The sequence below is a fragment of the Apodemus sylvaticus genome, chromosome 5 (assembly GCF_947179515.1).
Source record: "Apodemus sylvaticus chromosome 5, mApoSyl1.1, whole genome shotgun sequence".
Taxonomy (NCBI): domain Eukaryota; kingdom Metazoa; phylum Chordata; class Mammalia; order Rodentia; family Muridae; genus Apodemus; species Apodemus sylvaticus.
Window position 1 is genome coordinate 6,295,217 of NC_067476.1, and position 27,630 is coordinate 6,322,846.

General features: G+C 53.8%; 1 protein-coding gene across 1 annotated transcript in view; it reads right to left on the reverse strand.

Annotated features, from left to right (window-relative positions):
• Sardh (sarcosine dehydrogenase) overlaps nucleotides 1–27,630 on the reverse strand; it is a 63,865-nt gene that overhangs the window by 18,504 nt on the left and 17,731 nt on the right. The window contains exons 12-18 of the mRNA XM_052181940.1: nucleotides 26,072–26,213; nucleotides 24,849–24,932; nucleotides 22,567–22,680; nucleotides 18,365–18,503; nucleotides 16,624–16,737; nucleotides 10,574–10,721; nucleotides 6,620–6,713 (exon numbers count right to left, since the gene is read on the reverse strand). Coding sequence (XP_052037900.1) covers nucleotides 6,620–6,713; nucleotides 10,574–10,721; nucleotides 16,624–16,737; nucleotides 18,365–18,503; nucleotides 22,567–22,680; nucleotides 24,849–24,932; nucleotides 26,072–26,213 — 835 coding nt within the window. The remainder of the gene's footprint in view (nucleotides 1–6,619; nucleotides 6,714–10,573; nucleotides 10,722–16,623; nucleotides 16,738–18,364; nucleotides 18,504–22,566; nucleotides 22,681–24,848; nucleotides 24,933–26,071; nucleotides 26,214–27,630) is intronic.

Here is a 27,630-nt window from a genome sequence, read left to right on the forward strand (position 1 = left end):
CACCCGGGGACAGGACAGGAAAAGCCATGCCATTCCTGGGGGATCCCCTGAACTTATACCAAAGGGGAGTCTCTCGAAGACAGGTCCTACCTTGCCTTTACAGTCACTGTGTCCCACGGCAGTCTCTGTGTTTCCAGCACAGCAAATACATGCTCCGAACTCAGTCATTCTTAAATACACGAGGACCACCCCCCCAGAGGCCCAGAAGGAAGGGTGCACAGAGCCACAGAGCCACAGGAGAAGGGCAGGAAGTTGGTGGTAGAACTGGAGGAAAGTCCGTCCTAACCCTAAGACAGACAAGACACTCTAAGTGTAAAGACACCAACTACCCAGGGAGAGAACTTGACCCAGTGCTCTTACCTGGCTTGGGGGCTCATAGAGTAGGAGGTGAGGATGGTAGTGATTCTCACGGTGACGGCACCGGTGTGCTCATGGCTATGGTGCTGGTGATGGTAGTTAAAGGTGATGGTGGTGGTCAAGGTGATGATGGGGGTGGGGTGGTAATGTCATTGGTAGTGGTGATGATGATGGTGCTTGTGGCGGTGGTGAGAAGGACAATGGCCATCATAATAATCAACACTATCATAATGCTGTTGGTAGTGAGGCTGGTACTGATGATGGTGGCAGGAATCGTGGTCTTGGTGGAGGGGTGGTGATGTTGGTGATGGTGGGAGTAGTGGTAGTGATAATGACGGCGGTGGTGGTGGTAACAGTGACAAAGGCAGTGGTGGTGGTGACAGTGATGTCGGTGATAGTGATGGCAGTGGTGGCAGTACTTGTGATAAAGATATGGTAATACTACTAATGATGAAGGCAATGGTGGTGATAGTAATGGTGACAGAGGTGATGGTGTTGATGGTGGCTATGGTAATGATAAGATGGCATTGGTGGCTGTAGTGATGATAGTATCAATCACAGTGATGAGAAAATAACAGTAGTAATTGTTTTGGTGGCAGTGATTGTGGGACCGGTGATGTGATGGTATAATATGGCAATGATGATGGTCATACTGACTATACTCCAATCTTCTAGAAATGGGCATAAGCAGGCAGTACTTAACCCACACTGCTGAAGTCTCAGCCACAGTTGCTGGCCCCGGGGTCCAGCCCTCTGGCCTTTGGAGAGCCAGCCAATCCTCCGAGGAAATCCCTGTTCCAGCAGCTGACCTGAGACCCTTAAATCCAAGTAGCTGATAAAAATGCCTGCACCCACAGACAAGAGCAGGGGGTCATAGGAGCCTGGTGAGAAAGGGTGGACGTCGCTCCCAAGTTAGTTCTAAAGTCAGCACGCACTGGGGTCACACAGGGTGACCCCACCTCATTCCAGCCATGCTGTGTTCCTACATTTCTCTGGCAAGCATTTTATCCTCCAGCGACAGCTTGACTAGTGGCAAGGAGCACATGCCCAGACTGCGGATGCCGTATCTTCCTTGGATGCGTCACGGAATTAGAGCATAACATTCTACAGCTGTCTAAAGAAGGGATCAGCAGATCTGGGCTGGCCTCGCAGCACAAGTTTCTAGGCAGCTGTACTCGACATGAATACATTCTCGCTGCTACTCCGTAGTTTATCAAATGCATGCGGTGTGAGCCCGCCGATCCTCAGCAAACGGACTCACAGCAGTGACAAGCTCGAGCGTCTTCACTGCCAGGAAAGAAATCCAATTTCCTCCTGATTTGAAATTAATTTTCAGAGGGAAATTGCTTTATTGTTATGCCTTGTGATGACTCCCAGCCTGGAGCCTGCCGGTTTGCTAAGAGGGGCCTGCTCTCTGCTTGGGGGCGGGGTGTCCTCAGCCGAGGTGCCGAGAACACCATGTCTGACCCAGTACTGGCTGAGCTGAGCTCTGGGAGACTCGCCGGGAAAGCTCTTCCCCACTGGGGAATCTTGCTGGCCTTGAGGCAAATATGTGAGGAGCAAAGACAGCTGCTCTGCTGGCTGCTGAGTGGACACTCACTTTCCCCAGCCCCTGCTTCCTCTAGGAATCCAAAGACTGTAGGTGTCTGGCCCAGGCACAAGCATCTCAGAGAAGCGCTATTGCAAAAGTCAGTGATGTGTGGCTGGGCATCTCTGACCAGGTCCTGTCATACGTGGAGCCTGACAGCCACAGCAGGGTCCCGGGCCTTGGTTCACAGGACAGGGTCTGCGGAACTTGGCACTCACCAAAGTCATTGCTCACGTCTCTGCTCGACCTGGCGTTTGCTGACTGCGCAGACACACACATTCCTCTCCTGCAGCTGGTGGGCTAGAAGCCAACCGATCTATAAATACGTGGCCTGGCTGCATATTCTGACCCCAGAGCCTCCACATGCTGATGGACAGTTTGTCAACACAGTTTTAAGCCAGCACAAGATATCACTTAGAATATGAAATTTCCCCTGGATTCCAAGGGGATTCAGTATTTGAACAGATCTATGTGATGTACCACAAAGCACTTTTGACATTGTCTAGACTTTGTACTATTGCCAAGGAAACTGAGGCCTGAGAAGGCAGGTATAAGACTCAGGGCCAACATCTAGCTCCTAGTTCTGAGGGTCAGGGCAGTGCAGAAGTGTTGGTATATAATCTGTGGTCAGGCTCCCTACCCCCCCCCCACTTGCCTGTGAGCCCCACCACAGCTTGAAGTGCCACCAGAGGCTAAACTACCACTTAACTGTTGACCAAGTTATGGAAAGGCTTAAGCCACTGAGGTGTGTGTCCTGAGCCACACTGAAAGCGAATTTTCCAGGTCAGCTCAAACCACAGCATGGGCGCCACAGGAACAATCTTGTTCTTGTTGGCCTAACCCTCTTTCAGGCCCTTGGGAGAAGATGCGGTCCCCCGGGACAGGAGTCCCTGGCAGGGCAGCGTCTTAAGTAACCTCAGCTGCAGCCTGTGCCTCCACTCCTGTTCCAGCCCGCATGTCCCAGGTGCTTTGTTCATCAATTACATGGGAAGCCCTGTCCTCAGAGATCCTCCCAACTGTGTGGCCATGACCTCTGAGGAAGTAGGATAAGAGAGAATGGCTAGCTGTGCTCAGGGACAGGCGTCAAATGTTTCCGAGTGGAGACCGCACCATAGCAGACTTCTCTTGTGTTATGTGAACCACAAGCTATGAGGCTGGCTCGTCTTGAGGATGAACCCCCAGGCTCATGGATGCTGGCAGCTAGGCAACAACAAGACACTAGCATCTCCATGTTAAACGTAACAAAGACCCAAGCCTCCCTGTTTCCAGGGACTCTCAGTCCGTCGTCCCCTGGGCAGTGGCATTCTCCACTGCCCTGGACTGCAGCTGCAAGCTCCCTTGAGCCTATCTATAGGCGGGGCTGCACTCACAGATAGCAGGCTACACCTTCCTCCTCATCACTAGGTCTGGCCCAGGCCCACAGGTGCTCCTAGCCAACACATCTGGAATTCATTCTAGAGCCAGGGGAGGGGCTGCTGGGGAGCAGGGCGGCTCTACAATTGGAATAACACCGTGGGTTCAGATGCAAACACTAGAACTCTCTGATGGCTCACAATGGTGCCATGTTACATGGTACCAGGAGGTACGTTGGCAGAAACTGCCATGGGCCTCAAAAACGTGACCCCATCCACCTGATAGCACCATTGTGTGACCAGCTAGTTGAAAAAGGACCTGGAGTCTTCCCATGTTGAATGTTCTCTCATGTCCCATGTTCTCTTAGGCATGTTATCCTCAGCTATCTGCAGGATTCTGGGCTTCTCAGCTCACTGCACAACTAGTCTCCCTAAGACTGCTCTCGAGAGGACATCTGACACTAGGCTGCTTCCAAGAGAAGAAATGGACCCCATGATGCTTGACCATGGGTACCACTCAGGCAGGGGAGAGGACACAGGTTCCTGTATGTTGCAAAAAACAAGCACTACTAAAAAACAAAGCAATGTGCAGACCACGGCCGCTATGTAGAGAGCAGGCCTGGCACAGTTACGAACAGGCAGATGTGGTCGTGGAACAGACACCCCAGCCTCTAGGGATGGACGGCTGAGCTTTCTTGAGTTTTCTCATGCTTTACAACACAGCCAAGAGTTTGGTGACATGTGCCGGTCAGTGTCTTTGCCACATGGAGAAGGCCATCTTTATGTAATCATGCCATGGTCTCGGGACCATGACCCTATCCCACAGCCGAGAGAAGCAAGGCCCCGCGAGGTCAAGGTTGTGTCCCAAGGTTGTGCTGAAAAAGTGACATCTGTGGGTTGCCCGCTCCCCTGCCTGAGTGGTACCCATGGTCAAGCATCATGGGGTTTCTTTCTTCTCTTGGAAGCAGCCTAGTGTCAGATGTCCCTGTACACAGTGCTATGAGTTTTCTGTCCTGAGAAAGGAACTGATAAGTGAACCCACTGAGTCAGTGGCTTGGTACCCAGCGTTTGCTGCCCAGCTATGGTTGGAGGCAGAACGTGTCCGCAGTGCTCTTTCTCTCTTCCGTTCATTTGTACAACACTGGGGGTTGAGCCTGGGGTCTCACGCATGTTGGGCAAGCACTGAACCACATCCCAGCTCTCTTTTTGCTTGTTATTCTGAGGCAGGCTCTTACTATGTTGACCAGGCTGGCCTTGAACTTTTAATTCTTCTGCCTTGGTCTCCTGCATAGCTGGGATGACAGGTCTATGCTATGAGCCAGGCTATGAGCATTATTTCATACGTATTTTATGCCACCATAAGTCAGCTTGGCAGGAGACATGAGTAGCGAGTGAATACACACTCCCCAAACCAGACACCTACTTTGGGGCTTGGCCTGCCCATGACCCTGGGCAATATGAGCTGTGTCAGCTCAGCCTGGGCCCTGGCCTAACTCCCAGGCCCCAGGTGAAGACTCCCAGGCAGCCTGGGAGGGCTGGGGAGGCAGCCATGGCCAGGACAGGGTCCTGTGGGAGGGAGCAGCTGGAGTTGGGAACCCCCCACCGCTCCTCCCACCCCACGGTGGTCCCGCTAGTGGTGGGAGGATGCTGATCCTGACAGGAGGGGATATATTCCCACCTGGTCTTCCCTCCACGAACATCCAAACCACACACAGACTGAGGCGATGCCAAGCCTCAGCACAATGAGAGAGAGACACGGCTTTCCTTTCCTGCACACAGCAGGACCCAGCCCTGACCAAAACTGGACTCTGGATGCTGAATACACCAACACAAATGCCACCAGGATGCCCTCATGAACAACCCAAGCTAGAGTCTGAAGGTCTGGAGGCTGGCGTGCCCTAGGATCTCACCACACTACTCTTTCAGAGCACCTACCCTCTCGGGTCCCAGAAAACGGCTCTGCACTAATAAGGCAGGAAACAAGCTAGACAGAGAACCCCCACCCCACTTCCTGAACCCTGGTGCAGCTTCCAGAGGGAGGTGGAGCGCAGCCCACGTGGCGGCCTTTATCACGGTTCTCTCTGGCAGCACAGCCCTAGCACTCAGCGCCACTCTGTTGATTTGCTGACAGGTTCCAGCCTGGTCCCAGGGTGTCTGGCCCCTCTGTGGGCAGGAATCTCATTCTCCAACTGATATTGCTCCACATCTCTCCACAAAAACCTTGAGATGGACAAGTAGAGAGGACGGGACATGCCCAGCAGTGTCCCTGCCCTCCTGCATGCATGTATGTCACCAGGCATGTGTGTCATCAGCACAGATCTTTGTTTTGGGGAGCCCTGTCATATGGGCAGCCTGGGTAAGACCTCCAGATTCTCTAAATTCAGTTTAGGGAATTCATGCAGCATGGCCTGGGGTCCCTGCAAAAGCTGCAGAAAATAAATGATCCAGGATGACCTTAGTGAGCAAGCCAACCTTGTCAGGACACACCTCCCAGAGTTAGCACTAGGGGTGCTGCGGGTATCTATGAGCAGAGGTCAGGATCTCTAATCTCCCACGGGAGGGGATAATGCTACTTGTATATGGCACCAACAACCTCTCCCTCAACCTTGAGAATTCCAGATGGAAATCACAAAGTGTATTGTCCAACCAGGAGACTGAGACCCAGGAAATGGAGGGGCCACCCAGGAGCTAGGGCCCAGATTCCCTACCCAGGGTCTCCTAGAGAGCCCCTGGAGTCCAGGGGACCCTGCTGAAGATGAAAGCCATAACCTCGGAAGAGTTGGGCTTTGTCACTTGGCATTGGACCTCTAGAAACTAAAGTGGAGGTGTGTTTGGGCTCTGACCAGGCTTCCCCACATCTACAACACCGGGATGATATTGTAAGGAAGATACCGCAAGGCAGAAGCCGCCTCCCCAGAGGATGTGAGAACCTGCAGAGAACCTGTCAGCTGTCCCCAGCCCTGTTGTTTCTGGGGATGCAGAAAAGTAGTCGTCACTCTGACTTAGACGGACATCCTCTGCCGCTCTGAGGACAGGACACATGGCATCTGTGCAAGCAATGAGGGCTCCCCCCAGACGAGACCGGCACATGCCAGGCACCAAGAGGAAAACACGTGGCACAGCACCCTGATCCCATCTTGCCTCTCCGAGCTCACCCCAGGGTCAGGCTGGCTGCCATCATCTCTGACTGGCATTGGGAGTTGAGGCCCAGGGAGATAGAGACTTGCTCGCAGGTGCCAGACTCCCAGGCCCACCCTACCTCTGCTAAAAGCTGCTGCCACCACACTCTAGAGCCCAGAGGCTGACGGCCATTGCCACCTACCAGGTGCCCAGCTGCTCTCACCAGCTGGTGGGTGGAGAACGGGAAGGCCTCGTTGCTCAGGTCAGCATCTAGCACATCCTGGAGAATGGCACGGCTGTGAACAAGGACAGAGTCAGTGGCTCTCACAACCTCAGCTGCTCCTGCTCAGGGGGCAATGGCAGAGAGAGGAAGACAACAAATGACACTTAGTCTAGATAATCTGGTCCGCACAGGCCACAAGTACCACCACGGGGGAGAGCCAGGCTACAGGTAAGCTGAAATAGTTACCCAACCACCAAGCACTCCAGATCCCACGTGAGTCACCATGGTGGTCACTGAGAGGAATTGGCAATGGTCTCTGTTTTATATAGGAGAGTCAAAGGTCGACCTGTGGTGAATAGACAGGACCCAGCAGGAGAGTGTAGGACACTATACTGCACCTCCACCTCCACTGCCGCCACCACCACCTGGTGCACCCCCCAACCAAACCCAAGAGTCCTGCCTGCAGGGGGTGTCAGCATCACAGGTGTCACAGGAGGTAGGGAGATTAGAGTCCCACCCTGGTGAGCATGAGAACAGAGCTGTACCTAGTGCTCGTGGCTGGGTCTCCTGGCAGCACGAGACTCTTCTTCAAACCATGCCACATCTCAGAGGCTGGAACTGTGGCATCCATTGCTTGTCTAAACCACAACACGGCCCATCCCCACATTTCCACTGCTACTCTGAGCTGTGCTGTTGACGTCCATTCTATTGTCATGCACTGGCCTCAGCCAGTCTCCCTCTCACTACAGGCGCTGCTGCTGTGAAATAGACAGAGTCCTGCAGGCCCATGGCCCAAGCTCACCTACCACAAAGTCCACACGCCTCCTCCCAGGTCACCTCTCCTGTGTCCCTCCATACTCCCACCCTGCTCCTTGTCATATTTGCCTCTCTGTCACCCTTCAGTTCTTGACTTAGCCAGCAGCCACCTCCTCCAGGCAGTGCCCCTAGATTCCCTCCCCAGGGGTCCCGGTGTGACTACAGGGGCATCTGCTGTTTTTCTCTCCCTTTGCTGTGCCCAGCCCTCTAAGCCAGGGAATCCATGCCAACAGGACCCTACACTGCCTACTGCTTGGTACACAATTAACTGGCGAGTGGTGCCAATTACAAGCATCTGGACTCAACACAGGCAGAAGAGCAAGAACCCTGGGACTGGAAACGCCCCCACTTCTACCCATCAGGGGTCCCAGAGGGCTGCGGCGAGGCTTAGAAGTACAGCCAGCCCAAATCCTTACCCCACAGAGCCGGGAGCTCCCACCCACGCCCGCCTGAGGTGCTCAGCCGCTGCCTTCTGCCAAGATCCTTATGTAACCCCAGCCCCACGTGGTGTCAGCCCTAGAGGTTCAGCTCTGCTCTGCTGCTTCCAGACCTCCTGGAACCCAGGCTCCCACAGCCCCAAGGCAGCCACACAGCAGAGAGGTAGTGTGGCAGAGTACAGGGCTATGCTGTCTTCTTCATGGGGACTGCATACAGTCTCTAAAGTGGGGCTTGAAGGACTGTGCCAAAGGCTGGGGTGTCAGCCCCAGAGGACAGCCACCCAGGTCTGCTGAGGTTACACTCCTTCATTGGAGAAGAACAGGTGACCTGGGCAAAGAGGCCACCTGGAGTCTAGGGACAAGTCCCAGCACCTCCTGGGCCTTGGCCCTGGCTGCTCAATGGAGATTTAGACAACCCTCATAGAATCACAAAAACATGTGTCTAGCCCCCGGGGCCCATGCTGACGACTGTGACCATCCCACACAGCTCTGTGTGTCCCTAGCAAAGGCCAGGCTGTTTGAGCTGAAGGAAGCCCAGCAAATGCAGGTGACAAAGGGGTCAGGAGCAAGGTAAAGGCACAGCAGCTGTTGTACTGGCTGGCTCAGGGGTAGCCCCGTTTCCAGAAAGTTCTTCTGAGTAGCAGTTCATACGGTACCTCACAAGAGCCAGGTTCTGTGCTCGGTGCTCCCCACACAGCTTAGTAACTAGGCCCGTTAGTGCTAGTGACATTACTACTCATATGGGAAACAAGAGAGCCTTCTGGAAGAGGTGAGAAAGAAGATGGGGTGGGTGAGGGAGCTGTCCCATGGGGCTGCATCTCGATCAGACTGCCGGGTATCCTCACTCCTTCCCTCCCGCCTCACCCACTGGCCTCCCTCACTCTAAAAATAGCCTGTTCCTGTCCAAGGTCACCATGCAATGAAGCTGGAGTCTCCTGCTGGCCAGGCAGGGCCGGAGTGCATCAGGTAGAACTCCACTCCTTCAGGCTGACTTATGGGCTCCCCCACCCAGGGGGAGTACTGGAAACCAGGCCCACAGCACCACTGGCCCCTGCAGCCAGATGCTAATCAAACCCTCTAAATGCTGGAATAAAGGGTTTCCGAGCCCCCCTCCCCTGTCCCTGTGAGGCATTCTCACACCTGCCCCTCCCTCTTCCTGGTCCCCCTGAAAAAAAAAAAAAAAAAAACAAAGTCTTTGTTTCACCTGATGCCCCTCCCACTCTCAGGATCTGGACTCAGTAAGAAGCAACTGGTTTGGTCAATCCCAAGGTGCCAGAAAACAGACACCTCAGCGGGCCTAAGCACACTAGTAGGAGTCCTGGCAGGACACCCAGGGAGAAAGAGGTGTCACAAAACAACCAAGTTTGTCATACTGACCCCCTGGGGGTCCCCCCTTCTGTCCTGCCTCTCCCTTCTTCTACTTCCAGTCTAGACGCAAGGGCTCCACCAAGCGTGAATGCGGCTCTGGGCCCAGCACGCGGCAGGCCCTGCTGGTTACCAAGGAAGAGCATGCAGTCCAGGCGCAGCTTCTCATGACAGTTTTGACTTGGTGATTAGCGTGTTGATAAGGATATGGGAACACCTGGTAGGTCAAGAGGTTTCCCATGTCCTTCTGCCTTGCTTCCCAGAAACTGTGTGGTCCTGGCCTGTGTCTCTACCTCTGCTCCGTCAATAAACAAAAAGCATTCACAACCACCTGGGATGTCAGCCCTGTCACCCTGCTTGGACTGGGGGAAATTAGGAGATTTGTGGGAAGAACCTCCAGGTGTTATCCCTGGAGCACTGACTGTGGGAAGCATGGGCCCCAGATTCAAAAACAAAAGGAAAAGGAGTAAGCCTGTCACATGATCTCCTCTTCCTCTTCCTTCCCCTTCTGCTCCCTCTCTCCTGTCTCTCCCCCTCTATCCTTCTCTCTCCCTTTGAATCTGTCTTTCTCTATCTCTGTCTCTCTGTTCTCCCACCCCACCCCCTTGATCCTATGACCAAAAACAAGTCCTTCCTCCCTTAGGTAACTGTTTTACAGATATTCCATCCCAGCACCGAGCCCTCCCCCACCCATCCCCTTACGTCCCCCTCTCCCTCCCCACCCCTCTTCTCCACAGGTCTCAGAGAAGCATCAGCAGTGGAAGCCAGGTCAGCTCCACAACTGGCTGACCTTACTTGGTGACTGTTCACAATACATCTGTCGTTCTTCCTTCCGGTCTCCCCATCCTGCCCCTTCCCCCAAGCTCTGTCAGAGTGGTCTTTCCAAAGTGCACACCTGCCACACATCCTTGTGCCTAAGACCCTCAGTAGCAACCAGGGGTCCTTACGCGATTCCTCCTGCATCCGAAAACAATGCTTGGTTACGAATTATAGGGTACTTGAATGGTGAACGGCCCTGTCTGGCGTACAGAAAGGACCAGGTGGCCTCTCCTCAGCTCTCTATTTACAAATGGGAATAGGTCCACCCATGGCCTGGCTCTGCCCACTTGTGGGGATAAAGGTTCACAGCAGCCAGAGACTCCAAGGAGTCTTCCTTGAACACAAGCCTAAACCTAATACTTCGAAATTTTCTCAGTCCCAAGTTGTCAGAGCGCCCAGTGTTCAGATGAGTGGTTATGCCCACGAGCTGGGCTGGAAGGACTGTGGCCTAGGTGGACCCAGAAAACCCAGGTACCAAGTCCTTAGCCTCTCTCACCTGGCTGGGCCCTGGATACTGAGCATGCCCAGGTCTTCGGAACTATCCATAAGCTGGCACCGGAAGGCCTGATCCTGTAGCACCGTGTTTATGTGGGACCAGTTGTGTTGGGCCGCAGCCCCACCCACGGCCAGGTAGTAGCAATCCCCTGGAGGAGAAGCAGCAAGTTTAGAACAAGACCTTGGGACAGGGAACACAGTGAGGGACCCCAGACTCTTACTGAGGAAAGTGTATAGCTTGCTTCTGGCATTGGGCAATATCAAGGGCCTCTCTACCTGCTTCTTGGGAAAAGGGTTAAAACTCTGGTGCCTTCAGGTCTGAGAGGGGGGTGTCTATCTATCCCACCTCAACCACTAGGGCAAAGAGGACTGAGACAAATATTTTCCCTCCTGCGTCTCATGTCATTATACCCTGGGCTCCCTGCCTCTGCCTTCTGAAGCCTGCTGGGCTTAGGGATGGGAGAGTTTGAGGCAACACTCCCTCGGGATGACTAATCTTGACGGTCAGTTTGAGAAGGCCTAATATCGACTAGGAGACACGCCTCCGAGCATGTCTGAGGGGTTTCACGATTTGGTTAATCACAGTGAGAAGACCCACTCAGACTGTGGTAACAGCATGGACTTGGGTACTAGACCAAGTTAAAAAGGGAAAGCAAGCTAAGTCCAGCAGCCATCCCCCTGCTTCCTGGGTGAGGATGCCACATGGGGCAGTCTTCTCAATGTCCTGCCACCACATTTCCCCACTGTGCCCTCGGACTGGGAGCTAATCTTCTTTTAGATGCTTTAGTCACAGCAATAAGAAAAATGGCTAACACAACCTCCATCACCCAGGGTGTTCACAGAGCTACTCCCCCAGGCCTCAGAAAAGGAAACAGAAGTTCAGAGAGGAGACATGCTCTGAGAATACATGAAAGCCACGGTCCCGATGGCCATGGCCATCTACAGAGCCACACTGGCCCCAGGACTCTGCCCTTAGACACCAGCTCACTTCCACCAGGCATTCTGGGCAAATACTGCCTCAGACCTTAACGACCTTGGACAACTCTGTGGCCTCAGATCCAGTAAACGAGCTCACCAACCTCCTGGTCCCATCTGGGATTCAGGGGTCACACAATTGTCACTGGCAAGGGTGCTAGGACCTGTGGCAGCCAAGTATCCCTGAACCTTTCACTGTGTTTACCACCCCCTGGACCTGGGCAGGCGGAGCCTGGCACAGGGGAGGGAGGGTGGGAGGCTTCTATTTGCCCTGCATCTGTCTGACTTCCTTCTTCACTGACTCCTAAAAGGTTCCTCTGTGTCACAGTACAGGCCCTGGAAGCACCGGAGCCTCTTGGCTCTAGTCACTTGCTTAGACAGAGGGGATGTAACCAGTCCCCTCACGGGCTCCGGACTCCCCTCACGGGCTCTGGACTCCCCTCACAGGCTCTGGACTCCCCTCACAGGTTCCTGGGAGGAAGCAAAGCCAAGGCAAGGGCAGGAAGCAGAGTCTGGGAGGCAGAATGGCCACGTCTCACCCACTCTGCTCCCCTTCCCCTTTCGGAGTCCCTGCCTGCTTGTTCTCCCAGCTTGTGTGCATTTGTCCTTCGAGGAAAAGGGGAGGCTGGGACTCACACTCGGTAGGCTCAGCCCCTGCCCCCATCGTGCTTATAACAGAACTAGAGACAGACACTGCAGTCTGGAAGATGCAGAGTCCTGAAAACATCCATAGTCTGGCTGTGATCCTGCCCTGTGAGTATGGGGCTAGCCTTACCAATGGCTGTAACATCAGCATGTGGGCTTCTTTTCTGTCTAGGGAAGGGATGGCTGACAGCAGAAGCCAAGAACCTTGGTCTCTACCCAGGAGGTCCTGAGGGAGGTTCCAAGGTCAGGATAACATAACCACCCTGCCTAAAAGCTTCACGCTAGTGAGTCTCTTCCTTCCTTCCCTCAGGGTTTAGTTTAGAAAAGGGGCAGAAAGTGTATCCAGGAGCGATGAAGCCTTGCACCCTCCTCCTTCCTGCAGAGTGGCCTTGACTCCCTCTGACCCTGTCACTGTGTGCGACACACCTTGCCTGCTATTCCAGATCCATCCCAAAGGCCTCAGCCTCTGGGAAGCCCCTTTCCCAGAAGAGCCTCTTGTCATCACCCACGCGCTTCCCTCACCCCCATATTCCATGTGCACCCCAAGTGGCCCCAGACCCTGGTACATTATCACTGGTCTGGTCAGCCCAGACTTACACCTCATGGTCCTTAGGGCCACCCAAGCTTTCCCAGAGCCTTGGAGTCCTCGCCACGGGCCTTTGCAGGCCCTCCCTGTGGGACTTGGCTCTACTGAGCACTGCTTTGATCCTACCCAGTCCTCTCCCTTATTTGCAGATCCTCAACCTCCACGGCCAGGTAGAGTCACCTCCTCCTGGAGCCCCTCGCACTCCTCACCCTGCAGAGCTGAGTAGTAGTCTGAGTCTATGACAACCAAACCCAAGCACTGTACCTGTCCCTCCATCCAGTCTCCTCTCAGCAGTGTTACACCCTGGAGAGCCTATGCTGAGCCTTGGGTGGGCAGAGGCCTACTTCCTCAAGTCTGACACCTTTATTTTGGAGACACCTCACAGGAACACACATTCATGGAAGGATGCAGTCTCGGGAAGCACACAGGCTCTGGCCAGCCCATCCTCCTGAGATATCTGTTCATCTTTCTGAGTTTCTCCTTTCTCCCGTGTACAATAGACCTGGCCCCAGCACAGGGAGCCTTCAGGCAAAAAATAAATAAATAAATACAAAACAAAAACAAAAGCAAAAAATGCTACAAGAGCACCAAAGCCTCACTCCCTTCCTCCTCACAAGCAAGAGCTCCTGGAGGGGTAGGAGAGAAGTGGGAAGAGGAGAGGAAGAAAGGGAGACACTGAGGGAGAAAGAGAAAGAGGGAGGGAGGGAGGGAGAGAAAGAGGAGAGAGGAGGGAAGGGAAGAGGGGTGGTAAATGTGGAAAGGAGGATGGAGATGGGGGTGGGAGAGGAGGAGGGAAGGGAGGAGGAGAGGGGAAAGAAAAGGGGTGAGAGAGGGAAGGAGGGAAAGGGGGAGAGGGAGGAAGAGAGAGGGAGGGAGGAGGGAAAGGGGAAGAGGGAGGAAGAGAGAGGGAGGGAGGAAGAGGGAGGGAGGAGGGAAAGGGGGAGAGGAAGGAAGAGGGAGGGAGGGAGAGAGAGGGAGAGGGAGAGAGAGAGAGAGGAGAGAGAGAGAGAGAGAGAGAGAGAGAGAGAGAGAGAGAGAGAGATCACAAGCAGAAGGCTCCCTGTGGAGTGCCCAGAGGATGCCTGGATATTCTGAACAGTGTCCTCAACCCCAGGCCAAAGGATATCCTACCATGACAAACTCTCTCTCCCTCCCTCCCTCTCTCCCTCTCTCTCTCTCCCTCCCTCTCCCTCTCCCTCTCCCCCTCTCTCTCCCTCCCTCTCTCCCTCTCTCCTTCCCCCCCCCTCTCTCTCTCTCTCTCTCTCTCTCTCTCTCTCATACACTTCAGCCCACATTCTGTTCCCAGCCGGAGTTCCCTACCAATGGCTGTCAATTCCCTGCCTGCCCAGGCCACCACCCCTACTCCGCTGCTCTACAGAGACAGTGCAGGGCCCATCTTGTGGCAAAGGGCAGGTCCCCATGAGTCCGGGGCGGAGTCCCAGCCCAGCCTCCTCTACCATTTCCAGGGGTGCTGAGAGCTTCGCGGGTGGCAGGTCTTAGATGCCATTTTCATTATGTCGGTGTGTTCTGACAAGCAAGTACACCTTTTATAATATTAAGAAAGGTGAATAAAGATAATTTAAAATTGCTTCCAAGATTGACAGCTGCTTGGTACACAGCCTTGATCACATGTAAATTGTCACATTCTCTTGACTTACCGGAGCTCTGAGCCATGTGCATGATTAACATGCATATTAAATGTACGCATACTTAATGAGATACATATTCATCTCAGGACCTGTATCAGTGCAGGAGCCGTTTGTCTACTGTCTTGGGGTATCTCTGGGATGCACAGCCTCCAGGGGTTGGGGCTCACTGGGTCATCAGGTCACGCCCCTGGGTGTATGACCCTCCAAGCACTCAGTCCCAGGAACTGTGCACCAGGCGGGAGGTACAAGGTAATATATCACAAGGCATTTTCTTGGCAGATTCCAGCAAGGTCCCTATTCCCAAGATAAGGAAACTGAGGCCGTGGGGGGGGGGGGTTGCAGCAATTTCCTGGATCCTCTTAGCTCATTCCTGCAGCAGCTGGCTAGGTAGGTTCGCCAGTCCCCATCTCACAAGTAGGGAAACTGAGGCTCAGAGAGCTAAGGTCTCAAACTTTAAAATTACAAGAAAGGGCCGGGCAGTGGTGGCACACACCTGTAATCCCAGCACTTTGGGAGGCAGAGGCAGGCAGATTTCTGAGTTTGAGGTCAGCCTGGTCTACAGAGTGAGTTCCAGGACAGCCAGGGATATACAGAGAAACCCTGTCTCAAAAAAACCAAATCCAAAAATCCAAAAAGTAAAAATAAAAATTACAAGAAAGGGTGGTGAGGATGAAGCTTTGGGATGAAGTACTTGCTGAGATGTGCTGAGATGAGCTTGGTTTAATCCCCAGTTAGATCAGACCTCCAGCTGCATCACACACAGGGTAAGGTACTGACTCCACATCACACACAGGGGAGGGTACTGACTCCACATCACACACAGGGGAGGGTACTGACTCCACATCACACACAGGGGAGGGTACTGACTCCACATCACACACAGGGGAAGGTACTGACTCTGTATCACACACAGGGGAGGGTACTGACTCCACATCACACACAGGGGAAGGTACTGACTCCACATCACACACAGGGGAAGGTACTGACTCCACATCACACACAGAGAGAGGGTACTGACTCCACATCACACACAGGGGAAGGTACTGACTCCACATCACACACAGGGGAGGGTACTGACTCCACATCACACACAGAGAGAGGGTACTGACTCCACATCACACACAGGGGGAGGGTACTGACTCCACATCACACACAGGGGAGGGTACTGACTCCACATCACACACAGGGGAGGGTACTGACTCCACATCATACACAGGGAGAGGGTACTGACTCCACATCACACACAGGGGGAGGGTACTGACTCCACATCACACACAGGGGGAGGGTACTGACTCCACATCACACACAGGGGGAGGGTACTGACTCCATATCACACACAGGGGGAGGGTACTGACTCCACATCACACACAGGGGAGGGTACTGACTCCACATCACACACAGGGGGAGGGTACTGACTCCACATCACACACAGGGGGAGGGTACTGACTCCACATCACACACAGGGGGAGGGTACTGACTCCTAGTGAGCAATCCTCCTCTCCCTCCACTTGGGGGCTTCACCACATTCCACTAAGACACAAATGGAGAGAACAAGGGAGGAGCTCTGTCTCCATGCGGGTCAGCACTGCCCACTGTCAGCTTCTCCACAGAGCTCCCTGTGGGACTTGACAGGTAGGATCCAGGGTTGGGGTGACGGGACGTAGTCGTGTGTAGATGTAACAGCTAAAGTTGTGTAAGCAGGTCTAAAGTGCTGGGCTGCCTGTCATTACCGGTGTGCAAGGAGGAGTGGAAGGTCACAGAGTGGGCACTGAGCCACGCATCAGGGGACATGCCAGACCTGAGACTGGCAGGGGCTCCCAGACGGGGACTGGCCCAGATGGCAGGGTGGGAAGAGACTGAACTCTGAGTGGGAGATGCAGGCTGCCCTGGGCTGATGTTAACCTGGGCAGCTGAGCTGAGCGCGCCCACGCCAAGGCTGCTCTGACACGCCACAACACTAACAGGTTCAAAGGCATAATTACAGAGTGCTCAGAGCGACAGCACAGCTGCCCGAGCACAGCCTGCATTTAGACTGAAATGAGGCTGCTAATCTCCAGGTCCTGACCAAGACTGGACATGACGGGTCATTACAGAGTCATCCTGGATAACCCTCCCTGACCTTCCGGCCACCAGTGACTTTCCAGTTCTCTGAGCAGGTCACATCTGTGCCACTACTGCTTCTCATGACAACCTTACCTTCAAAGGCAGGGGCCAGGGGACTGGCCTGGGCGCCAGGAGCCAAGCGGCTGACGGTCAGGTCGCTCTCGGTGCCTCCCCGTTGGTTCAGCATGCATGTGTACACTGTCGAGCCTGGCGACAAGGACCCAGATGTGAGCTCCACCAAAGCTCCTTCCTTCTCAAAGCCTGGAGGACCCCACAATATGAGGGGGTCTCCTTCATAAGGCCTCCTACCCTATGACTCCATTACAACCAACCAGATCACTGGTGAGGTCATCCATGGTTATCTTCTAGGGAGGGATTTCTTTGAAAATGGTGGCCTGGCTCCTCCCTCATCCCCATCCTCGTCACCCACAGCAGTGTGACTGATGTGGCAGAATCACATCTGTGGGGTATCAGTGGGGTACGTGGTCATGTGGATGAACCATGGGCAGGTAGAGGAGTGGATGAGGTGAGTAGGTGGGTAGATGGGTGGGCTCCTGACGTTAGTAGATAGGTAGAGAAAGGCCTGGTAAAAAGGGATGGAAGACAGCTGGTAGCAGAGGGAGTGAACAGGTGGGTAGAGTTGATGGAAGATTCCCAAGAGCACAACCCAGCTGCACACGGGGTGTCATAGGTTGAATCATGCCCCACATATAGACATGTTAGAGGTTATAGACATCTTTGGGTTGACCCCAAAGACTTGTGGGTGCAACCTTATTTGGAAGTATGGTCTTTATAATCCTGTGCAAGGTAAGGTTATTCAGACGGGCGCCCATCTCATAGGATGGTTTATAAAAAGAGCAAAGATAAGGCCTGGGGAGATGACGTCATACACTCAAACCACAGGAGCGACGTGAAAAAGCCGGGCGTGGTGATGCACACTTGGAATTCCAGTGCTGGAGAAACAGAGAATAAAGTCCCTGGAGCTCCCTGATGGCCAACGGAGCTCTGATCACTGAGAGCCCTATCTCAAAACCAAGATGGACGCTTCCTGAGGGGTGGTGCCCAAGACTGCCCTCTGACTGCTACATGCATGTGCTGTGCACACACACACACACACACACACACACACACGAAGAAAGGACAGAGAGCGTAGCCTGTGGCATCAGAGGCAAGGATGGATGAAATAGCCCCCACCACGCTGGAGGAGACAGGCCGGACCCCACTCATGATCTTGGAGCAAGGACACTCAGGCAGCGTCCTGATTCTGACCTCTGGACTGCAGGACCAGGAGTTGATCCATGTCTTATTTGGAAATGCCCAGCTTGTGGGACTTGTGACAAGAGCTATAGAAAAGAGGTGGAGATGAGGACAGGTGGGGTAGATGAGTAAGGGGGCAGAGTGGGCAGGTGACAAAAAAGTTGATTATCCCAAATATTTCATAGGATACACCACAACAAAAATTGTCCATTATTTATGCAAGATTACATTTTAACTAAGCATTATGGATTTTTAATTCTGGCAACCCCGCAGAGAAAGCACCTCGATAGTGGGGGAAGTGACTGGGCTCAGATGCCAGGAGGTACTGAGTACTGGTGGCCCTGCCTCCCTTCTGTGAGCAAAAGAGGAAGGGGTCCAGGAGGGGAAAGAGGAAAGGATGGAAGAGAGAGCGGACCCTGGGGTGGGAGTGGTGACAGGACATAGAGGGCCAGACAGTAGAGTGGTTACACCCAGAAGAACAGCACCGCCTGCCTGATCCACCCTCCTGGTGCCCACAGAGTTCCACCTGACACTGAAGGAGGAGAGCAATGGATCCACCCCACCCTGGGCCCAGTACCTGGGGGCCGGTTGACGTCTGCTGAGAAGAGCCAGTCTGCCGCCTTCCTGGCGTCCACCCCCAGCAGGTAGAACTTCCCAAAGTAAGACATGTTGAACACGGCAGCAGCCCCTCTGCAGGCCAGACATTCCTTCTGGATCTGAAAGGCCCAGTGGAGGAGAGGCTCTGTGGGATACTGCCCCTGGGGACATGGGGCTGAGCCTTTCCTGATACAGCTGCCCTGAGCCTCCCCACCACGGCCTTCCCAGCCTCTCTGTCATCCCAGCTCAGGGGCCAGCACAGCACACTGCTCTGTAGAACAGAATGCACTCAGAGAACTTGGGGCACCGAGTCGTATGTATGCTCTGTCATTCAGAAGAACTGCCCTAAAGCCCAGGTGTGGCGGCACAGAACTGGAGAGGTGGAGGCAGGAGGACCAGGAGTCCGAGCTGGGGATGCAGCCTTCCTCTTACAAAACCAGAGAGAAAGTAAGCTAAATACACAGCAAGCTAAAGGAAAGACTGCCGCTTACAACACCTACTACAGGTCTGCACGTTAACATGGGGCGGCCTAAGGAGAAACCAAGAAAACGATTCTTTCTTCATAGACCCCACCCCCAAAGCAATAAAAATAACTAAAGTAAGCTTGACAGCAGAAATGCAAGGTTCTTCTTCTAAAACGTTAAAAATGTGTGTATGTATGCATGTGCCTGTATGTGTGGATAACATGGGTTGACATCTGGGGTCTTCCTCAGTTGCCCTCCGTGTTACTTTTTGAGACAGGGTCTCGCACTGACCCTGAAGCCTGCTGATTGGTTAGACTGGCTTGGTCAGTATCCTCCTGTCTCTGCCTCTCTAGTGCCTGACTTTTTATGTCTAGTCTAGGGAATCTGAACTCAGTTCCTCATGCTTACACACCAAGCCCATTACTGACTGGACCATCTCCTCTGGCCCTAGGAGGAATGTTTTTGAAAAAAATATACATAATAACCAAAACCAATGGAAAGACACCGTAAGTGTGTAGCAAAGTGACCACACATTTGGGTTGGCCCAGTCCCTACCACAGCCTCAGCTGGGTCCTTTGCAGAAGGTTAGCTCACACTAAAATTCACATGGATTTTCAAGAGGTCAGACTATGCTAAACATCTTAAAAAAGAAGACCCAAGCTGATGTGGTCACACTGCCCGATACCAACACTTGCTGGGGCAGGGGAGGGGGACCACAGTAGACAAAATATTCAACATTTGCTGGGAGAAGAAAAAAACTACAGCAGACAAAATAGTGTTGGGCAGAGCTGGGAATGGAGGCGTAGCCTAATGGGGCGGAGCCCCGTCTGGAAATCACCCTGATGACGTTGGCAGAGATTAGATTTCAACGAGAACCCCAGGAGAATTCCATGGGGATACGGAATCCTCTCAGCAAATGGATACCCACGAGCAAAACAATGACATTTGAATATTTCATTGTGCCATGCACAAGACTCCAGACAAAAATGACAAACCCTTAGAAGAAAACCCAGAAGTTTGGATGGGGGTGGAGGGGTGCCCAGCCAGCTCTCAGACATGGTGCTGAAGGCATACACCACACAAGGCTAAGAGATGAATCAGACATCATCAAAACTTTATACACTTACACAGAAGAATTCGTTTGTGTTGCAAATGGTTTCCTAATGCCAGCAAAGTGGGGTGGGAGAAACTTATCAACCAGACAAGGGACTTACAGCCAGGATTTGTATTTACGTTAGGTTTTGTGTGTGTGCGCAGTGTGTGTATGTGCATGGGCTGTGCAGCTGCAGGGGCCGGAGGGCATCGGGTGTCTTAAGGGATCAATTTCTGTCTTTTCCTCTTGAGACAGGGTCCCTCCCTCACTGATCCTGTGTCAGTGATAGAGTGGGGAATGGGGGTGACTCCTGGTGACTGTAGGGTTTCCTTGTGGAGAGATGAAGCTGCCCCAAGAACCTGCTGGGGACAGTGAATGGAAAGTTTTCAACCGACCGACTGGATGCCATGGGAATTATGTCTCAATAAAACTGTTAACAACGAAAAAGAGTGCATGTCTCTCGCTGCCCCTTCTAGCCACTGCTCAGCTGGGCCAGCCTCACCTTCATTACTGAGGGTACGGATGATGGTGTGGGAGCCAGTGCCATGGCTGGACGCCCAGTGTGTGTGTGGGTGTCTCACACTGGGAGAAGCTGGGCCTGTCCTCTATTCATCAACAGGGAGATAGCTGCTACCAACCCTTGGTATCCCCAGGGCTCTGGAGTTCAGAGCAGTACAGTCAGAGGCCTCAGAAATGTTCCTACCATGGCCACAAAGAGCCACTCATCACCAGGATGACAGTGGAGGTCTCCAGTGACACACCCATGACAGAGCCGGGCAGAGAAGCCAGCCTTTTAGACCTTGCAGTCGTCGGCTTCTGGGCAAACACCAGACCTTGGCACGGTGCTGCCTCCTGAGGCCTCAGCTCCTCTGCCGCTCTCCAGACATCATTAGGATCACCCCCTGTCCTCCAGGCTTTGAGGTGCCTTTTTGGCACTGTTCAAGCTGCTGACCCAAACCCAAACAACTCCCCAGGCTGACACTCGCTGTCTGCCCGCCTGGGAAAGCGGCCAACGTGGAGAACAAGTGTGTGTTTCATGCACAGGGACTGTCACTGGTGCAGTTGTGGAGGCTGGATGGAGCTGCTAAGCCAAATTGGCATCTCCCCCAAGCCTCCACACGCTCCAGGGCTATGAGTCCCACAGGCTGTAGAAGCTGCAGGTGCCGAGGTGCCAGACGTAGCCATGCTCTCGCTTGAGGGGGTTGTGAGGACTGGGCATCAAGCTGGCCAGGCAACTGCTTTGCTTTATAGCGCTCCTGACTTCTGCAACCACCTCAGAGAGCCCTGACCTGCTTTAATAACTGCTCCTCACACAAGGGAAAGCGATGGGAACAAATGGGTCCTTGCCATCAGTGTTGGCCACAATGTGCCAACTGCAGAGACTCAGATACCAGTGACACTGACCGTGGGGGGCCTGAGTGATGGTCGTCTCTGCCTGTAAAGCCCTACCCTGGATACTTGATACCCTTCTAACGCTTTGCCCACAGTCTAGGCCCAGGCCGAGGGCTTGGCTCTGCATCTACCTAAGATGCACCGTGAGACCTCACATACAGGGGATCACAGGTGCCTCTGGCAAAGTGACATGCCCAGAGACAACTGTAGTTCTCAAGGGAGCTGGAAGACTTTGTCTGGACATGACCATGGCTCACTCTGTGTGAGCTGCCTGTGGGATACAGGAATGCCTGGCCCCTAAGACGCAGCACCTCAACACTCGCTGGCAGAGAACCGAGCACTTTGGGAAAGGACCACAAACTGTCTGGCCAGCTTCACCTGCCCACTTTTTGAGTCAATGAGCCAATGGTACAGTCCCAGCCCTGGTCTCTTCTGCTTTGTCCTTCTGGTGGCCTTGGGCACAGGGCCAGCAAGCCCACCTTGTTTTAGACCTACTCAGGAGTTAGCTGGGAAGAAGACCCTGGTTGATAAAATATCTCCGTTCAGACTGCCTATAAACAAATGTGTAGGACATTGTCTTGATTAACGATGGATGTAGGGAAATCCTCACTCAGAGAGCACTGTGCCACCATGGTTGGTGGCCCTAAATTGTGTAGAAAGCAGACTAAATAAGACGTGAGGAGTGAACCAGTAAGGTTTGTCCCTCCATAGCCTCTGCCACAGTTCCTGCCTCCAGGTCCCTGCCTTGAATTATTGCCCTTCATGGTGGACTACTAGCTGCAATAACCCTCAGACTGCTTTGGGTCATTGGGTTTTATCACAGCAATAGAAACCTTAAAGAGAGCCACCCAAGTCAGCGGCCTCAATCCGGCCTTCTGCTGCCCTCTAGCAGCAATCCTGAAGGACCCTAGACCTGACCGCTGGCAAAATGATGGTGCAGAGTAGAGAGGGAAAGAAAAACATTACATGGTTCCCACAAAGCTGTTAGCTGGAAAGGGTTGAACTTGCATCAAGCAGAAGCCCCTCAGAAAGCCCCCTGTAGAAAGGACCCCGCAGGCAGCTCTACAGAGGCCTCTACAGGAGGGACAGAAGGCAGCCTGGGCTCCACCCAGCTCGCTGCGGGCTCCACCCAGCTCGCTGCGGGCTCCACCCAGCTCGCTGCGGGCTCCACCCAGCTCGCTGCGGGCTCCACCCAGCTCGCTGCGGGCTCCACCCAGCGCAGGACCTGCTCACCATGTGGTGGTGGGGCGGGAAGTCGAAGGTGTACTCATCGCCTAGCAGCCTGCCGTAGGCGTAGTCCTTGTGTGTCTGGTTTCCATAGGCCCCGTAGTAGTCGTAGTCAAGAACCTGTTACAGAAAAGTAGGCCATCTTTTACTCTGCCTTCCTCTTCCCTCCCTGTTGTAGCTTGACAGTAAAATGCACCCCATAGGCTCACATTTGAGCACTTGGTCCTCATCTGTTTGTGGGTTGGGGGATGTTTCAGAGAGAAGATGGGAGGTTGAGACTTTATAGCCCAGTCCCACTTCCTTTCCGCTCCCCACTTCCTGTCTGAAGACACAATGTGACCAGCCACCTCCGTTCCTACCACCATGCTTCCCCTAGTATGGCGCTTCGTCCTGCTGGTATAGATTCCTTAAGCTGAATCCAGCGGCCATTTGGGCATAGCAGTAAGAACAGTATCTCACACATTACCTCCCTCCTCCCTCCTCCCTCCTCCCTCCTCCCTCCTCCCTCCTCCCTCCTCCCTCCTCCCTCCTCCCTCCTCCCTCCTCCCTCCTCCCTCCTCCCTCCTCCCTCCTCCCTCCTCCCTCCTCCCTCCTCCCTCCTCCCTCCTCCCTGCACAAGCAGGCTTGGGCCCACTGTTGAGTGGATGCTCACTAGGTTCTGCAGATACCAGGATGAACATGACACAGACCTGGTCCTGTCCTCCATAAAGCCCCCTTGGGGGACAGTTAGTGGATTTTAATGAATCAGGTAACACAAAGATGCCTGTTCAGATAACAGCTTAATCCCTGCCTTACTGGTTCTGACCGGAGGATGGAGAAAAGACTAGATACCAAGTGAGCTAGAGAGGAACTTGGGCAACTGTGAGGACTTCCACCCGATGCCAGGATATCAGGTGGAGGGTGAAAATGTGGGTAGAAACCACCACAGAGATGTGTGTCGTGAAATCCCCACTGAAAGTGCCCGCAGACTTCCCGGAGGGCCACCCATTCTGCAGATGGAGAATCGGAATCCCAGGTGGTTAAACTGGCCCTCAGGTACAGACCTAGCTGACAGGCCAAGGCACGAAGCTAAGCAGGTACGATTGATGTCTGTGGAGACTCTGGGAAGGCTCCAATGTCTGGCTCCTCTCCTCTGCTCCTCCCTCCCCTGAGTTCTGTAACATTGCTCAGATGTCCCCCCTGTCCCTCCTCTGAGACCTCAGGCTCTGAGTGGCTTCCTCCCCGTGGCAGAGGTGAATAAAAGAAGGAATAAAGGAGCTCTGGTTCTCAGTTCCCACAGCTGTGATTCTAACCACAGGCTTCACTCACCTCTCGGGGATAAGATCTGAAATCCGAGAATGGGGGGTGGGATCTTCCTTAGTCAACCTGTTATGCCCAGTGCCCCTGACAGCCATGACAACTTCGAGGCCCTTCCCAGTACCTCTCCTTCCCCAGACAGACACACTTCCCCTGGTCTCTGAGGCCCTAGAAGGAATATCCCATCTGCTTTAGCCTGCCAAGGTTTTCCAGACTGGCTCCTGGCTAAGGTATAAAGTCTTCTCATTGGAGGACCAAGGGGCTTCCCATCCCACTGAGTACCTCTCCTTGCCTAAGGCCTCCAGGACAGAGTCTCAGAACCCATCCTGCCTACTCTGCATCCAGGACCAACAAAAGAAAAGACCGTTACTGAGACCCTAAGAGTGCCCTGCAGTGTCATGGACCTGGGTAACTGAGGAGATAGAGGGGGTCACACTGGAATGGGATGGGACTGCATCCGCAGGAAAGGGTTAACTTGCACACACCTAGATGTGGGCCTCAAAGCCTCTGTGATCTGTTCCCGGGGGCTATTCCTAGGAAGCTCTGAGGAGGCCCCTACAGCATCCCAGAGGCCAGCACGTGGGGTGGTTCAGTGGATAAACTGACACACTGAGGCACAATTCCACCCACTAACAGCAACTAACAGTTGGTGTTGCCAAATATACATTCTTGAACAACATGTGAAAAGGGCCTGCATTCCTCCTCAGGGGATCCTCCAGTCTGTCCACACGGTAGGTCTGTGCTGGCATCCGGTGCCTGCCCACGTGGGCATGGAAAGCCTGGTCACTGCAAGTAGGCAGGCCTTTAAAGGAGCCTCACCACTGAGTGCTCTCTCGACACTCTCCTGGGTGTAGATGACTGACCTGTCGCCACAGCCTGAGGTACACTGGAGCAGCCTGGTGTGGTGCCTGGGAGGATGCTGAGATGGGGTGGGGTGTGAGAGACCCAGGCCTCCCAGTTACAGAAACCGGTGGGCAAGTGTCTTTGCTCACCTGAGCTGTTTCTTGGGGGTTGAACCATCCCGGCCGTTCCCAGCCGTGTCGCTCTTGAAACACACAGCCTTGTCCAAGCAGCTCCTGGCAGAGACAGAGACGGCCCATCACACAAGGCCAGATACCACACGGATGCAGAGCCAAGGTACCACCATTCACACCCAAGAGTGCTCAAGGGGGCTCAAGGTCCCCAGCTTGTCACTGCTCATCCCCAGAGCTGCCACAGCACCCTCGCCTCACAAGAATCCGTAATCTAGAGAATGGCCTACCATAAGCTGAACTGTGTCCTGGCAGCACATATGCTGAAGGCCAAACCGCTGTGCCGTAGTCTAGAGGCTGAGCCGACAGAGGCAGCATTGGGGTTAAATAAGGCCATAGAGTGGGCCCAGGTCCCAGAGGGCTGGTCCCCTTCTAAAGGAGGACCTGCTGGGATCTGCTGTGCTCCAAGAGGACATAACAAGACAGTGGTTGTCCTCAGCCAACAGGGCCTTAGTCAGAAACCATTTCAGGGTTCCTGACTTGATCTTGAGAGTCTTCCAGAAAATAAGAGATAGTATCGCAAGAAGACTGTGATGAGAAGTCTGTCTTTCCACAGGCCCAGCAGCCTGGCTGCTCTCCGACACACTCCTGTACATATTTACCGTGCCCTCTACCACCCAGACCCTGCCTCCTGCACTGCTGCAGCACTGCAGGGCAGACACATCTCTCTCTCTCTCTCTCTCTCTCTCTCTCTCTCTCTCTCTCTCTCTCTCTCTCTGTGTGTGTGTGTGTGTGTGTGTGTGTGTGTGTGTGTGTGTGTGTGTGTGTGTCTGGTGTGCACATCTGTGTGGAGAACAGAGGACAACCTTGGACGTCTTCATGTGGTTCCCACCTTGTCTTATGAGACAGGGTTTCTCGTTGAACCTGGAGCTCACTGACTAGGCTAGGATCCTCCTGTCTCTGCCCTCCCGTGCTGGGATCATTGAGGCACAAGGCCCATTTTTATATGCTTACATGCAAACACTGTACCACATGAGCTAGCTCTCCCTCCCCAAGTCTCCCAGGATGTCTGCCTCTCCACTTGGCCTAAAGCCCCTCTGGTAGCCAGTCTCTTCCACCCAAACCCTGACACAGCACACCACACAGAACTCAGGAGCACAGCCCTACTGTAGAGTACCCCACAAGTGTCTGTTACCCCAACCCTCAGGCCCTCCAGGCTCCTCAGCTTGGCCATGCTAGCATACCTCATGCAGGGGGTCTGTCCTCATGTTGCGGCCTGCCAGTGGCTCATCGTGTGGGAAGACAACCGAGTAGTTCTTGGCATAGGACTCGTGGCTGCGCTCTCGGATCCAGCGGGCGTGGTCCGTGAGCGAGTGATGGAACCGCCTGTCACCAATCAAGGGGATGGGTCACCGCTCGTGGACAACCTGTCGTGGATCCAACCTGCAGCGAATCTGGGCCAGGGCCTCTTCACTCAGTCACAAACCACCTCTCTCACAAGTAACCCAGCTAAGGATGTCACGAGACCAATCCACAATTGATCTCTGCCAGGTAGGGTAAGGCAGCCACGTGTGTGGGCTCAGGACGCCCAGGTGTTGAGATCTGGCCTTTTGTCATGTATTGTAATAGTAAATACTTCTCCTCCCCCCCCCCATTTAGATTAAATATTTCTACAGCAGCAGGGGAGGTGGGTGGCCCATCTTCCCATCTTACAAATGCAGAAATTGTAGCTGAGAGACACACAGCTGGGGGTGTGATGTCACAACGGGACCCTTCTGCTCTGCTATAAAAGAAGCGTCTGCTGTGGTCTGGGGGCCCTGGTGCTGAGGAAGCCCTGGAACCTTCCCTTGCAGGTGGGGTCTAGTCACACCTATGACCCAATGCTGGCTGCCCTACACAAGCATGTCCTTACTGAGGGTCTCTCAGAGATGAGGGTGGAGGAGCATATTATGTCCTTGACCTAGTTATAAAGAGGTGGGTGGCCCATGAGGAAAAAATGGACACTGAAGACAGACAGGCTTTGGTTCACACTGCCCCCCTCTGGCTCTCTCTGTGTGTCTGTCTCCTTCTATGTCAGTTTCTCTCTGTATCTCTCTCTGTCTGTCTCTCTTACACACACACACACACACACACTTGTAGTCTACAGTACTACACAGGTACAGGTGACCCCAGCTGATCTGGTCCCTGTTGCTGGAAAGGCAGCCCTGTGCCTCTGACCACACAACTGGAGGAGGTCAGGTCATCCACTCTGTTTTGCAGTGGGAGGAGTGTGAACAGACCCTTCCCTAAAGCCCCTTGCAGCTGTATCATTTCTAGAACAGTCATCATCTACGGGAGGAAAGCTTACGTGCGGCTGCACAGTCTCTGAGGGGAGAGAGAGCAGACCTCACGGTGCCAGAAGCTGGGTAGGGGGTGGCATTCTGGGGTTTTCAGAGCCGGCCATCTGTCTTTGTGGGTGCAATGTTCTCATCCAGCTGAGAAGAGACAAGCTGGTGGGGCTGTGGGACACCCTGAGCTGAGCCAGAAGTCCCTTCACCCAACTCTGTCCCTCTATCAGGTCAACAGGCAGCTGGGTCCCTTCAGGGGACTAGTGGCCAAGAGCACATACTAACTGCACACACAACAGGCCAAGAAACTGCCTCTTGCCCAGATGCACCCTGTGGTGGCCTGCATGCCTAGTATGGCCCCAGCAATGGACCGTACTGCACAGGTCAATACAACTATGCTAAGAATGGGGCATGGAGCCTGGCTCGGGCAGAACAGGTGTCTCCTGCTTCTTGCCTGGGAGCCCTTGCAACAGGCC